The sequence below is a fragment of the Panicum virgatum genome, chromosome 9N, assembly GCF_016808335.1.
Source record: "Panicum virgatum strain AP13 chromosome 9N, P.virgatum_v5, whole genome shotgun sequence".
NCBI lineage: Eukaryota > Viridiplantae > Streptophyta > Magnoliopsida > Poales > Poaceae > Panicum > Panicum virgatum.
Window position 1 is genome coordinate 77,070,259 of NC_053153.1, and position 14,065 is coordinate 77,084,323.

The 14,065-nt window shown below is 48.1% G+C and overlaps 2 protein-coding genes across 2 annotated transcripts; one reads left to right on the plus strand and one right to left on the minus strand.

Moving 5' to 3' along the window:
* The first annotated feature begins 91 nt into the window (after positions 1 to 91).
* LOC120692495 (cation/calcium exchanger 4-like) lies at positions 92 to 2,448 on the plus strand. Its single transcript, XM_039975813.1, has one exon. The coding sequence runs from the start codon at positions 287 to 289 to the stop codon at positions 2,201 to 2,203; it is 1,917 nt and encodes a 638-aa protein (XP_039831747.1). The 5' UTR covers positions 92 to 286; the 3' UTR covers positions 2,204 to 2,448.
* A 923-nt stretch (positions 2,449 to 3,371) lies between these two features.
* LOC120689760 (probable lipoxygenase 6) lies at positions 3,372 to 10,019 on the minus strand. Its single transcript, XM_039972158.1, has 9 exons — positions 9,458 to 10,019; positions 8,447 to 8,730; positions 7,526 to 7,763; positions 5,715 to 6,038; positions 5,508 to 5,593; positions 5,300 to 5,407; positions 4,896 to 5,200; positions 4,508 to 4,774; positions 3,372 to 4,395 (listed from the first exon to the last, which is right to left on the minus strand). The coding sequence occupies exons 1-9, from the start codon at positions 9,864 to 9,866 to the stop codon at positions 3,636 to 3,638; spliced, it is 2,781 nt and encodes a 926-aa protein (XP_039828092.1). The 5' UTR covers positions 9,867 to 10,019; the 3' UTR covers positions 3,372 to 3,635.
* Positions 10,020 to 14,065: the final 4,046 nt, after the last annotated feature.

Below are 14,065 nucleotides of genomic sequence, written 5' to 3' on the forward strand. Positions count from 1 at the left end.
CAACACGAAGCACATCGGCCCAAGCTGCCCAATCTAACAAACAAAGCCCGGCCTATCTAACAAGTACCCTTCCTTCGCGCGGCGTCCCGTCGTCTCCTTCCTCTCGACGTCATCTCCTGATTCCCAATCCCAGACCGCGCGCCCAACCTCCGCGGCAAACCCTAACCCCGGCCCCGGCCCCGGCCCCAGCCCCCAGAATCATCGCCTTAACCGTCAATTCCCCCAAATCAATCCGCAAATTCGGCATGCCCGTCCGCGGAAACCCGTGCCCCTGACCTCGCCAGCGATGATCGCGTCGCAGCCGCGCCGGGTCCGGCCCCTCGCCGCCGTCTCCCTGGTGCTATTCCTCCTTCTCCTGTACAGCCGCTCCGATGGGGGCTCGGCGCGCGCTCCAGGGTTCCTCAGCTCCGGGTTGCGCCCGGTGCACCGCAGATTCCTCTCCGGTGCCGATCCTGCCGGCCCCGCACCCAGCGGCGCGAACCTGTCGGAGGTCGCTACGTTGAACGGCGAGCAGCCGGAGGATCCTTCCGTCGCGTGCGCTGGCATCGCGCGGCACGAGGGGTTCGAGACGCAGTGCGAGTTCCTCCGGGCCCACCCCCATTGCAGCTCCGGCGGGTTCGTGGACTACCTAGGCTTCTTCTACTGCAGATGCGAGAGGTTCAGGGTGCTGGGCTACGCCGTGCTCGGGGTGTGCCTGGCGGCGCTGTTCTATATGCTGGGTAACACTGCCGCCGACTACTTCTGCTGCAGCCTCGAGAAGATGTCAGCCCTGTTGCGGCTCCCGCCAACAGTGGCTGGTGTGACGCTGCTCCCCTTTGGTAATGGGGCTCCTGACGTGTTTGCAAGCATTGCCGCGTTTATGGGGAGCGGTGCAGGTGATGTGGGGCTGAATAGCGTGTTGGGCGGAGCCGTATTTGTGACTTGTGTCGTGGTTGGGGCAGTGTCGCTGTGTGTCGCAGAGAAGAATGTGCAGATTGATAGGAGGTGCTTCGTGAGGGATGTTGGGTTCTTTCTTGTTACTCTGGTTGCGCTGTCTGTAGTGTTGATCGTTGGGAAGGTGACTGTTTGGGGAGCTATGATGTTCGTGTCAATTTATGCAATCTATGCATTTGTGGTGGCTGCAAATGAGGTATTGAGGAAACATGCCCGGAGGCTGAAGTTCGATGTGGTCACACCATTGCTGCCTGTGAGGGGAAGTATCTTTGAACAAGGAACAAAGGAGGATGAGTCAATCTACAGTTCACTTCTTGTGGAGGATGCAGATGGCGAATCCTCCCAAATAAACACATCCTTGCCTCAGTGGATGTGGGCTTCTCATGTGGCCATCTACTCAAATCATGTGACTGGAGTCGGTTCCCCTGATAGTTCAAGACCATTGTGGGGCTGGAGTGAAGGAGAAGCGAATACCTCCACGCCTAATATCTCCAAGCTGTTTTTGTTTATGGAGCTGCCCTTAACGATACCAAGGAGGTTGACGATTCCAATTGTTGAGGAAGACCGCTGGTCGAAAGAGTATGCTGTTGCAAGTGCTTGCTTGGCACCTGTTCTTTTGGCGTTTCTGTGGAGCAGTCAGGATGGGGTTTCCACCAAAGCTAGCATAGCAGCATATGTGATAGCTAGCATTTTGGGGATTGGACTAGCTGCTCTGGCTTTCCTGTTCACCAGTAGTGAACGCCCTCCACGGAGATTTTTGTTCCCTTGGGTATTTGGAGGGTTTGTGATGAGCATCATTTGGTTCTACATCGTCGCTAATGAACTCGTTGCACTTCTGGTTGCTTTGGGTGTGATATTGGGGATCAATCCTTCAATTCTTGGGTTAACAGTTCTAGCATGGGGAAATTCAATGGGTGACTTAATGTCAAATGTTGCTCTGGCGATGAATGGAGGTGATGGAGTGCAGATTGCTATGTCTGGATGTTATGCTGGACCTATGTTCAATACACTTGCTGGTTTGGGACTATCAATGCTTCTCGGAGCATGGTCAACAGCACCCAGTTCGTATGTTCTTCCGCAAGACCGCTCTCTTTTTTACACAATGGGCTTTCTTGTCGCTGGATTGATCTGGGCTCTTGTTATGTTGCTGCGGGGTGACATGCGGCCTAACAAGATACTTGGAATTGGTCTAATTGCTTTTTACTCAGTTTTTCTTTTTATTAGGGTAAGCAATGCTATGGGGATATTGCCACTACCTGGCTTGAGTTAGTACATGTACTTGAAAAGATGCGATGCACATCAAACTACTTTTGTCCTTGATTGTCATTTATACAAATGAAATGGAGTTATATGGTGCCCTTCTGTTCTCGCCTGGTGTGTCAAGTTGTGTATGTTCTTGGGTTCGGGTCTTACTGAACAAAAACTCAGCTGCAACTGGTGTATGAGTGTATCTATTTGTATTTTTTTCAGCATTCACAGTAATATTGTAAACACTGCCATAATCTTCCTGTTGCACACATGTGCTGTTGGTCTTCCATGAACTAGCTAATCAGTGCAGACTTGCACAGCACCATCTCCTTTTTCTTGCTCTGGATCTGGCGCATGTGTAAGTCATTAGTGGTATCTCATGTTGCTTCTTGATGATACTCAGACTAAAATGCATCATTATCCATTAACCTCATCTTTTTAACTGTTTAACCTGATTGTTCACATGTAACTTTTACTCATCCAAATATATTCCCAATTTATTAGCTCTGACAAGAAAATACTGAGATGTGCACTACTAAAAACCTTGAAACCTGGAAATGGTGAACTTTGCAAATAGTCAGAGTGAAACAACTTGTCAAGAATCAAACAGGTCAAAATTTGATACATCATGTGGTCTCAAAGAATGCTCTACATAACCAGCGCTGGCACATCGCCATTGCAGATCTACATTCGTCTTAATCCCCCCTCCCCCCAATAAGAAAGGAAATCAAGGAACACAGTTAGACTATGCAAAACTGAAGCTTTGAGGTTTCTGAAGATTAAACTAATTACTCCTGGATCGATTTAATCATCCGATCAAAATGATGTATTGTCGTTTAGAGTTGGATGACCAAACACAAGAACGTCGCAGTACCTCTTAATGGAGAAGAGAATAGAATGCTAGCCAGGAGAGGAGAAGCAGTCAGTTCACTTTGCAGGAACTGGAGGATGTGGGCAACTCCCCTCCCATCCCTCACCTCAACCGCCTCCTCATCCAAAAAGGTGATTTCAACCACAAATGCAATCTCAACTGGAATATATCTTCAGAGCACTTTCAGCAGGGAAGTTTCAGAACTTGAAAATCTACGCGTTTCAAATATAAAAGAGAGAGAATGGTTTCCAGTTTCCACTCAATTTCCCATTTTGAACTTGTATATTCTCGGATTTTTAACTCAGTATGTTAATTGTCATACATTCAATTCCAAACTTTTATTTCGAACTTTACTAATGTACAGAGTATATTTGATTTTCCTAGACTTGCTTGTGGAGTATAGCCTGATCACCGACTCTCCAGAAGAGAAGATTCAGTTTAATTCAGGAGTGAAACTCGCATAGCAGCATAGATTTGCTTAAAAAGCAGTGCATTTCCTCAAAATAATAATAGTGCATCAACCCATAGGAAGAAAAAAAGGAAAAAAAATCATGGGGTGTCTATGTCTTCTTGTACACCGGCATCATATGGAGATGCTGTTGGGCACGCCGCGGCAAGTGACCCCCGGCGGCGAGCTGGGCGCCAGCAGCTCGTACGGCAGCACGCCGGCACCGCACCGGTTCTTCCTGCTCTGGTCCGCGTTGCGCCGCTCGATGGTCTCCTCGGCGCGGCGCACGTCGGCCGCGAACATGGCGTGCGCCGCCACGGCGGCCGCGTCGCCCGTCCACTGCTCGTCGCGCCCCTCCCCGAGGTACTCCTCGTCGGGCGAGTGCGTCGACAGCGTGTCCACCACCGCCATGAACTTGGTGGCCTCCAGCACCCCCGGCATCGCGTTCAGGAAGAACCGGTGCGGGTCCGCCAGGAACGCCGCGTACTCGGCCGCGTCGCGCTCCGGGTCCGGCAGCAGCCGCCGCATCAGCGGAGGGCGGTTGGGGACGTACCCGCCCAGCGGGTACTGCCCGAAGTTGAGCGCCGCGTGCTGCGCCGACGCCAGCCAGATGAGCGTCGTGAGGATGGACGCGAGGTCGTCCGGCGTGGAGAGCGTCGGCCACCAGGGCGCGTGCTGGATGTCGGCGTGGCCGACATGGACCGTCTCGTGGTACCATCCTTGGAGCTCTTCGTCGGACTGCACCGTGCCGGCGTCCGGGTAGTAGAGCTGCACGTACGACTCGACCCAGCTGCGAATGGCCGACCACAGCAGAAGCCCGTCGTTGGCGTAAGGGTAGTCCTCGATGAGGAGCCTGATGCCGTGAGGCTGCGAAGCGTCCTCCACAGCCACTCCCCTGAGAAGGATGACCCCGAAGCGGGAGGATGTCAGTGACCATGATACTGCAGAGCTTTGTGATTTGCAAAATCAAGCAATGGCTTGTGGTAATGGATAGGGCAATGGCATGCCTGCGGACGAGGTCAGAAGGGAGGCCCTCAAGGTCGAACCGCCAGTGGTTGCTGTAGTATGCAGCGCTGATCTCGCCGGAGACAGGGCCAGGGGTGAAGCAGGATTCGATCACGCCATCCGCGCTGATCAGGCTCTGCCGGGCAAGCGCATTGATCTCCAGCGTGTACCTCATGTGGGGGTGCAGCAGCTTGAAGATTGGGTGCATTGCGCTCATTCGCCGGTGCGCTGCCAAGATGAATGGCTCCATAATAGCATGTGTCCTCAGCCTGAAAGAATTTGTCAGGTAAGCATTAGAGGTTTCATGTTGTTAGGAATCGCCTGTAGTGTCATTTGTAATGTACTCAAATGTGTGTGCACCACAATAACGGCTAATTCTGGAATCCATACCAGTGGTTTACAAGCTGATGAACGCCGGCGTCATTGGAGCTGACATGAGCTTTGGCAAGCATCCAGAGCCAATTCGTGGTAGCGTCATAGGGAGGGGTCAGGACCTTGCTAGGCCGAGGCTGGCCTGGCTGGCTTGGAGGAAGACTAAGTTCAATAGCAATTGGTTTCAGTGTGCCAGCTTGGGTAAGGAACAAAACTGTCCGGGTTGCATATGCCTTCCTTCCCTCTATCGCATTAATCCGGTCCAAGAACGGCAGGAAGATATCATAGTAGTCTAATATGAACAACTTTGCCTCGTCCATTGCCTACACTCGTGACATGTGATCAGAGTCAGCAGAAGGAAAAACATTGGTACATAACTGAAGTGCTGAACACAATTTTAGGCTTCATCGTATTGACAGTACCTGTTGTACTGTGAGTCCATTGAGGTGACAAGTGATGTCTGCTTCTGTAATCGATGATTCTGGTGATCCATAAATTGCAGGATCCAACTTGCTCACTGGTGGGAAAACCTATTTTCATATAGCCACTAGTAAAGTACTACTCTAAAAAGAAGGCTATGGATTACTTCTGTGTTGATCAACATCTAAAATCATGTTTTCACTTCATTACCGTGAGCCTTGCAATGTTAACTGGGTTTATTCCTGCCACAATCTGCCGAGCAAACTCGTCATCACGGAGCCATGCAAACTTGTCCTCTGTAGAATCAAAGTATGAGCATTAGAGCAGCAGTTCTCTAGGCATGAAGGCACTTGAATCCAAGAACATCTGGCGTTGACACACTAGCTTCAAGCAAAAATCTAATGAATATTTACTTACTGGAAAGGATGCTAGGCGTATCATAGCGAAGCATCCCCTCACTCGATTCCTGAATCTTCTGAACAAGGGGTATCTTCTGGAATAGGTGCTCCTGGAGACCCAACTTCAGCCTAAGACCCTCCTTGTAGAGATTATCAACGTGGTGGAAGCCTTGAAAGTTGTGGGTCTCAGCTGAGATGGTTGCAATCATCGATGGAATAAGGGTGTGAAGTACCGCCCGAAGCCTTCCAGCTGAGAAGGCTCCCTGCTTCAGCTCCTCAAATGCCTCATCCCGAGGTACGTATATCCGATGCGGTTTCTCTACTCTGCTCTCAGCCAGCATGCCTACACCACAGGGAAATTCACAGATTAGCCACACTGTCTCTATGAGGTGAAAGGCATACATGCTTAGTCTTCAAAAATTAATGAAACCAACTTGTAGTAAACTGCTTGATCGCCCATTTAGATGCCATAATTTACCATGAACGATGATTAAAATTCCAAAAAAAATCCTCCAGTGATAAGTCCTATGGAAAGTCTTAATTCCTAGGAATTGAACCAAATTATGCAAATTAGTTTCACCCCACACACACAACACATAGAGCAATGCTATTCTACACCCACCTTCTATTACTAGCCAAAATACTGAACTAAATTTACCAAGTTACCGAACCATGTTCAGTAATAGCTCGCCAGTTACTGAACTATTGAAAAACTGTTCAGCAATTCTGCTCAGTCTAGCTATTGGTGTAGAATAAACTACTACACCTAAAGTGTATAATAACACACACACGTGTGTGTGTATTTAAATATGTTTATTAGAAAGCTTGTGGTTGCGGGCAAAATTACAAGCTGGAAACTTTAGTGTCATGCAATGGATAAAAGAAAAATCAATGAGGAGAAACGGCAAGGTATACTTTTCTCTGCGCTTCATTGTAGACTTAGTAATCAATAGCATGGACAGCATTCAAGAGTCAGTTTGCCTCAATGGAAAATACAAAGAATCTGAGAGCAATAGCACATGCAAAGAATCTGTAGGTGTTCCTGGTTGCTACTACCATTTGGTCATGTACATCCAACCTACCAAACAGAAATGATTATTACTAATCAACACTCATGACCTATAAGGAATTTTCCAATGATCCTTACTCTTGACCAGAAGGAATTTTCCAATGATCCTTATCTCAGCCTGTTGAATTGTTCTTCTGCTGCAACGTGACAACTCAGTTTTTCTTTTCTCCATGGAGCGTGTTGAACAGATTTTTATGACCAGATCTAACTTTCAGTGTTGCTCAAGTTAGGGGTCAAACAAAATTCAGGATCATATGTTTTTTTTAACCAAAATGGCAGGAGCTCTGCCCTTTTTTTTTGAATGGTCAGCTCTGCCCTTCATTAAGATAGAAAATAGAGTTTTAGAAAAGAGACACAAATCACAAGCCAAAGACCTTGGCCGTGATGAAATCGCCAAGTGAAAGAGCTACTCAATAACACAAAAAACACTAGAAGGATACTGGAAGAGATTTAAAACAACAACATGGCACACCTTCTTTGCATAATGTCTTCTTTTGTTCGCGAAGCAACATGGCACGCTCAAGAATCATATGTTTTTTTTTGTTAAAAAATTTGGACAGCATCAAACCACGTGGTGATGGTGGCTGATTGGTCAAGCTATCAAGTCTGAAAGTGACATGCCATTTGATCAAAGTAGAATTGGACATGCACATATGCCATTGTGACTGTAGTTGGAAAATAACATGCACAATTTTGTTTTGCCTTTGGCCAAATTCTAATTTCCACTATCTGCCAACAATTGCAAAGGCAACAGAACTTACTGGTATCAGTTGGTGGACGACCAGTACGGCATCGCCGTGGGTAAGGGATTTTCTTGCCTCCAAGGATCGGCCTGATGAACTCTTTCCCTCGATCTGGATTCCCCAAATCATTGTATGTCGCATAATCATATATTCTGTCACATAACTTTCGCACTCCTGTGCCATCTCCTCTCAGATCCTTCAGTTCCTTATCCCTTAGTTCTCTAAGCCCAGGTGGTGTTTCAGATGGCAAATATGGCTGCATGAGATTACCCAGGTCTAATCAGAAACATGATGCTCAATTTCCTAATGGATAGATCAATGCTTGGTATTAATACCAAACTCAAATAGAAAAGGTAATCCAGTAGGCCGCATATGGGGATTACAACCTAAATCTGGCTATTTGGTGGATCTACTTATATTTATGGATTTTCAATGGTTCTCGATTTATTATATAGTAAACAGTAAATGTAACAGATCGGTGGAATATCAGATTTGACATAAATTTTGGAAATTAACTGAAATACACATGAACTAAGGATTGGTGTCCCACTAAGCTCAATTAATAGGTGTCTTAGTAGCAAGAGGGCTTTTTTTTTCCTGGGAAGGTCTACGGATATGTTCTACTGAGGCCTACTTAAAAACTGGACATTTAAACAGCTCGTAGACAATGACATATCAGTTAATCATGCCTTTAGACTGGGATCCTCGTTTTTCAGTTAATGACCTCCTTTGGGCTATCAACATCAAAGAAAAGGATGCATGACCAGCCTGCTTATTTAGCAAGGATTGATGTAGCAGGCACATAATTATGATGAAAATCGAGTACTAGAAAGTCCAGGTCCAGCCATAGACCCACACAACGTTTTTCTTGAACTATTAAAAAATCGAAATGCAATCCAGGAGTACGTTTTTTTCTCTAGCAGAAAATGCTTATATTACCTTGTTGCTGAAGAACACCCTCTTGGTCGGCAGTTCCCTAGTGGACTGCACCCAGGAGTTGCAGGCAAAGTGCACCGGCCCACACGGCAGCCCGCCCTCCACGACGATGCTCTCCAGGAAGAACTCTCGGTGGTGCCGGTTGGCCACGGTGATCGCTCCAGGCTCGCCAAAGTCTGAATCCACCATGAACTCTGCAGTGTACACGACGTGCTCTCCCTTGCTGCCACTCTTCTGGCACCAGTCCTTGATCGATGCCTGGCCGCTCTGCATCGGCTTCTTGGTCCCTGGCAATGATTGACGTGGCACGAGCCGGATAAAAGTTAGAACGAGACTGAGAGGGAAAAGTCAAATACGGAGACATGGAAAGTGACTGCAACAGCTTTGCCTAGGTGATCACATGGCGCGAATGGAGAGGCGGGGAAAACATGTTTCTTTCATTATTGCGCAGTGACTGATTTGATCTTGAATTATTCTGCAGTGATCAGGACGGGACTACTGCGAAAGGGAGCTTTGCAGTGCTCTGGAGAACTCTGCTCAATTTGTTCTCTTCTTGCAGGTAGTCGTGATCTAGTGAAAGATGCCAGTGGTTAAAAAGTTGAACTCCTCCAGTTGTTTTGTCCTTCTCCCTTTTTTGCGATTAAATAATTTGTTGGGAAAATGAAGAGCGAATATACTAATGCAGAGAATCGCACACACGGCCTTATCATGTCTCCATTATTGAAGATCTGATGATCATGTGCATCTAGTTAGCATCTTCCTCTGATTGCTGGTTCCACCTACCGATCACGGTCAAGAACAGACGGAGCTGCCCAAAAAGGCAAGAACTTTGCATATCCAGCTCCCGATAGCTCTTGCAACGATCGTAAGAAAGCGAAAAAAAAATCTAACTGCTCCGAAAGGTTCAAGCTTGAGAGAGCAAAGTCAACTCGGACGGATACTGGTCCCAATGGGGGAGAAAATGGCGAATTGGACGAGGAGCAAGCAAGGGGGAGAATGGGGCGCAGTGCTTACTGGGGTGGATCTTGGTGCTGATGAGCTCGAGCGCGACGCTCTGGCCGACCAAGTCCCAGAGCGCGTCGAGGTGGCCGGCCAGCGCCTCCTTGAGGTCCTCCTTCTGCTTCCGGCGCACCGTCAGCGCCGCCCGCATCAGCACCTTCTCGGGGCGCCCGCCGCCCTCCACCGCGCCCTTCTTCCCGGGCGCCGCGAGCCTCGGCAGGTCCTCGCTGATGGCCGCCACCGCCTTGACGCCCCGCCGCAGCTGCCTCCTCCTCCCCGGCTGCTGCTGCTGCTGCCGTGGCGCGCGGTGGTGGAACGGCGCGAGGCAGAGCTCGTTCTCTCCCCGGCGCCCCGGCACCGGCGGCCAAGCTGCCGCGGCCGTCGCCCGCCGGAGGCCGGTGAGCTCCCTGCATGGCACGGCCATGCTGCGCGCCCGCGCTCGTCCCCTGCGCGCTCGGGGATCTTTTGGCTTTGGCCCTGCGCAGGTGGGGAGCTAGTGAGGTGTGGTGGTTGGCGTCGTTGTGACGGAGCAGCGGCCTGGTCTGGTCTCGGCTGCACACTGCGGCAGTAGGTCTGGTCTCCATCCTCGTGCGCTCCTGCCATTTTTATATTCGCGTTTCGTAGTCGGCAGGTCTGGTCGTCTGGATGGGCAGATGGCGATGGCCCATGGCGACCCGGCACGGAAGCTGCTTGGCTCGTGTTCATCTGGACCCGTGCTTGTTCTACTAGGCACAGGACAGACATCTTCAGAGCGGAAGGAACAATAGTCATTTGAATTCAAAATTGAACAGCTTGGAGTTTCAGACCAGGGAGGATCGCCATCTCAGTCTCTGAAAAGGATGCTGGCTTCTGTCTTGCGAATTGCAATCATCCGTAGAAACCAACCACCTAGTACTAGTAGTTTTCGTCATCGTGCGGGTCCGCGCCGTGTGCGTGGACAGAGAAATGCAGTCGCCTACTTGGCAGTAATAGTATACCGTGTGCTCTTTGACCATGGGGCCATGAAGCTGCCCACGGTTTTCATTTTTTTGATTTTTCAATCTGCCGAAAGATCCGAATTCACATTGGGAGCTGGATTCATCTGCACCGAAATTCGTATAAAACCCTTTAAGAAAATAAAGTAGCATGTTAATTGTTAAATCATATCATGTGTACTGCTCGTAGAGGGGGGCCATTTCAGCACATTCCTGTTTTCTTTCGGTTCTTGTTTATATGTTCTTCTTGATTGGTTCTTGTTTATGTTAGCTTAAGGAAGCTGGAGTTGGCAGAAGGGTAGCGATCGACTGATCATTGTGTGGCAGCGGATTAGTGGTACGCATCTGTACTGTACTGTACTATAAGACGAGCTCTTTTTTTTTTTTTGATGTTGCAGCAGGGTGTCGTCACTGGATCCGATTCGCTCGCCGGGTCACCAGTACGGTACCAGAAGCAGCTGCCAGCGGGCATCCTGCCATCCTGGGACGGGTGGAGCCATGTCGATCGATCTCGTGTTGGCTGGTGACAAATCGCACGCAGTTTTTCCCCGTGGTAAATAGTGAAAAAGGTGCCTGCTCGATTCCAGCACGTACTACGTGCACTTCTTCTGGAGCTGCTTACCCTGGTACCCCCGATCAATGCCCCCGCCGGCGACGGCGAGCCAGGCCAGCCAGTCCTGCGGCGGCTCGTCGGACGATCTCGCACGCGCACGACGTCGACACTCGACGGTCTTCCTCTGAACGTCTCTAATGGTGAAAGGGAAACTTGGGGTGGGGCGAGAGGGACATGTCCCCGCTCGTCTTTAGGCTGGGCCTGGGCGGCCGGCAACCCCTGCCATCCCAAAGCGGCAGCGAATCCAACCCCGTTGTCTTCCACCTGCTGTCGCTCGTGGAGCCGTGGGCGCCGCACGAGCACTAGCAGCACTAGCTCCCGCGCCCCTCGGCGTGGATCACCGCGGATCGCAGGGCGCCCACGGCTTGGATTCAGTGGGTTGACTGCGTTCCGAGGTCATGAATCTGTTGTTAACTAATACTGCGTTCCAATAGCTGAGGCCACCGTGTTCCATGCTTCCAATCCTAGGCTTTCGTGAATCTGCTGCTGTGATTGCTGTGACCAGGACTGGCTTGCGGGGGTAGCTGAAGCTGACTGAAGATTTTTTTAGTATGTTTAGATCATTTGGCAAAAAAAAATTTAAAGGGAATCTTGCTATTTAGGAGTGTTAAATAAAATCTATTTATTAAATTTTTGCATGGATGGATCGTAAATCGCAAGATGAATCTAATAAGTCTAATTAATTCATAATTAGTTTATAATTAGCAGATAGTTACTGTAGCATCGGTGTTGCAAATCATGAATTAAATAGGATTATTAGATTTATCTCGCAATTTACAACCCATTCGTACAAAAAATTTTGTAAATAGATTTTAGTTAGTACTCTATGTATGTATCCAAATATTTGATGTGATGTTTTTTTAATGTAAACTTTTGGTATAAACACACCCAGCTGATGAGAGAGTTGCGGTGCTAGTGGAGACAAAAAATCACTGTCTATTAGGCCGCCTCCAGCATCTGTATGATGCCGTTCAAGTGCAACCTTTAAAAGCAGCATGGGCTTGGCATGGGCCCTCCAGGGTCTTTTCCATGGGCCTGACTCTGTTTCTCTCGCGCGCCAGCCGAGCCCACATGGGCCAACTCCGGTGTGCTCGGTTTTATCACCCAACCATGAAAATGTAAGGTCCTCTCAAAAAGAAATGAAAATGAGCTTAAAAAAATGAAAATGTAAGGAAATCCGGGGCCTGCTCGGGGCAGCGCGCGCGGTCCCCTCACAGAAGCGGATGCCGGGCTTTATGTTTGGCCTGCCGGCCTCAGCTATTGGAACAAATTATTCCACTAGAACAAATTGTTATTGTTCCACTGGAACAAATTGTTCCATTAGAATATAAAAAATTTCATCAAAACAAAAAATAAATTTGTTCAATTGGATCCAAGCCCACTGGATAAAAAATATTCCACTACACAAATTATTTCATTGGAACAAATGGGGAAAAAATGTTCCATCGCAATTTCCAAGAGGAAGAAAAAGAAAAAGAAAGAAAAAAAATTAGCAAAGCTGGGTCTTAACCACTAATGGGTCGGTGAAAAAAAAACAAAAATCAGCGGGCCACAAGCGCGCCGGCGCGGGTGCTTCTGCGACCAGTCAGCACGCACTTGCGTGCGTGACTGGTAGTATTTGGGGAAATCCTGGAGCTAGTTAACCAGTTTTTATGAATGTCTCCTGTACTGACATCACTTTTGCTCTTGCCGCCGGCCAAGATACTGAGAGATTTGAAGCCCTCGGTTGAAGGCCTGATTGAATAGCAATCTCGTCTTGAATCCAGAGACAAATGGGAACCACGCCAGCCAGCACTGCCACCGGGATGAAGATGACGATCCCCATCCCGGTGCCACCTCGGGAGACACTTGACAGATCCCCACAGCCCAAATGCCTTGGACAGTTGGACACCGGTATGCTTGCTTGTGATACCTGTTGTAAAGATCACAAATGCAGCCTATGAAATGTTTTCTATAGCAACCTTAACATTTTTACAGTAGACATTGAATACTTGCAAAGACATTCCAGGTGGGCACCAATAGTTCAAAGGTAATTTCATCTGTCAATTTTATGGCTTCATCACTAGGCCCAGCAGATGACATTTAGAGGCTTGAGAAATGAAATTAGATGGACAATGCTGATGGACATACCTGCAGAATGGCCCATCCTGCGGGTGCAAATGCAAGGAAGCTTGTGAATATGTCACTAACGTCCAACTGTAAGATGCAGAACGACCACAATAATTGCCATCGTTCCAACAGATCCGATGAACAAGAACAATTCTAAGAATCCGGAACATGAGCTAGAAAGTAGAAATCCACACTAAGTTTCTTTCTTCCCGTGGATACCACCTAAAGAAAAATACTGATCAGCAACTTAACAAGGGCAGATCCATTTTGAAGAACTTTACAGAAAAAAGAGTAACAAGATGCACATATAATTCAATCAGCATATACTCTAAGTTTAAAAATAGCAGGCAAATGAAAATTTACGTTTAGGACCATCACCACAGAAACAATACTTAGCCAGCAAAGACCATAAACCTGATGCCACAAATAATATTTTTTCAGTAGGATGAACACAATAATAGCATTAGGTAGTGCTTTTCAAACAACAAATAAATAATTGTGTGAACAGTATTCAACTTGTTTATCCACCAAGCCTTCTGTTCTATGAACTCTTAGATAAACTCAAATAAATTAAATAACTTACAGAGGTGCTTTTGTTGCCAGCAGAGATATTCAGGTAATACATGATACCGTACTGGAATATGAAGAATCTGAGAGATAGTGTAATCTCACAGAAACGTCCCAGCAGACCTGTAGATTGTAAATGTTCCTGGTATTCCTTCCACCAGGATTCCCAAGCTTTGTTAGCAGGAACTCTGATGCCACCTCGACTGCTAATCCACTTGGTCCGGTCATCCCAGTCATCTACTATTTTCTGCCACTCAAATCCTGATGGATTGAAGAGGAATGAACCACATTGATGATGTCATGGACCTGGATACAGTGAACCTGAACCCAAGGAGCGCGGCCTCGCAACGGCGGCGGCCG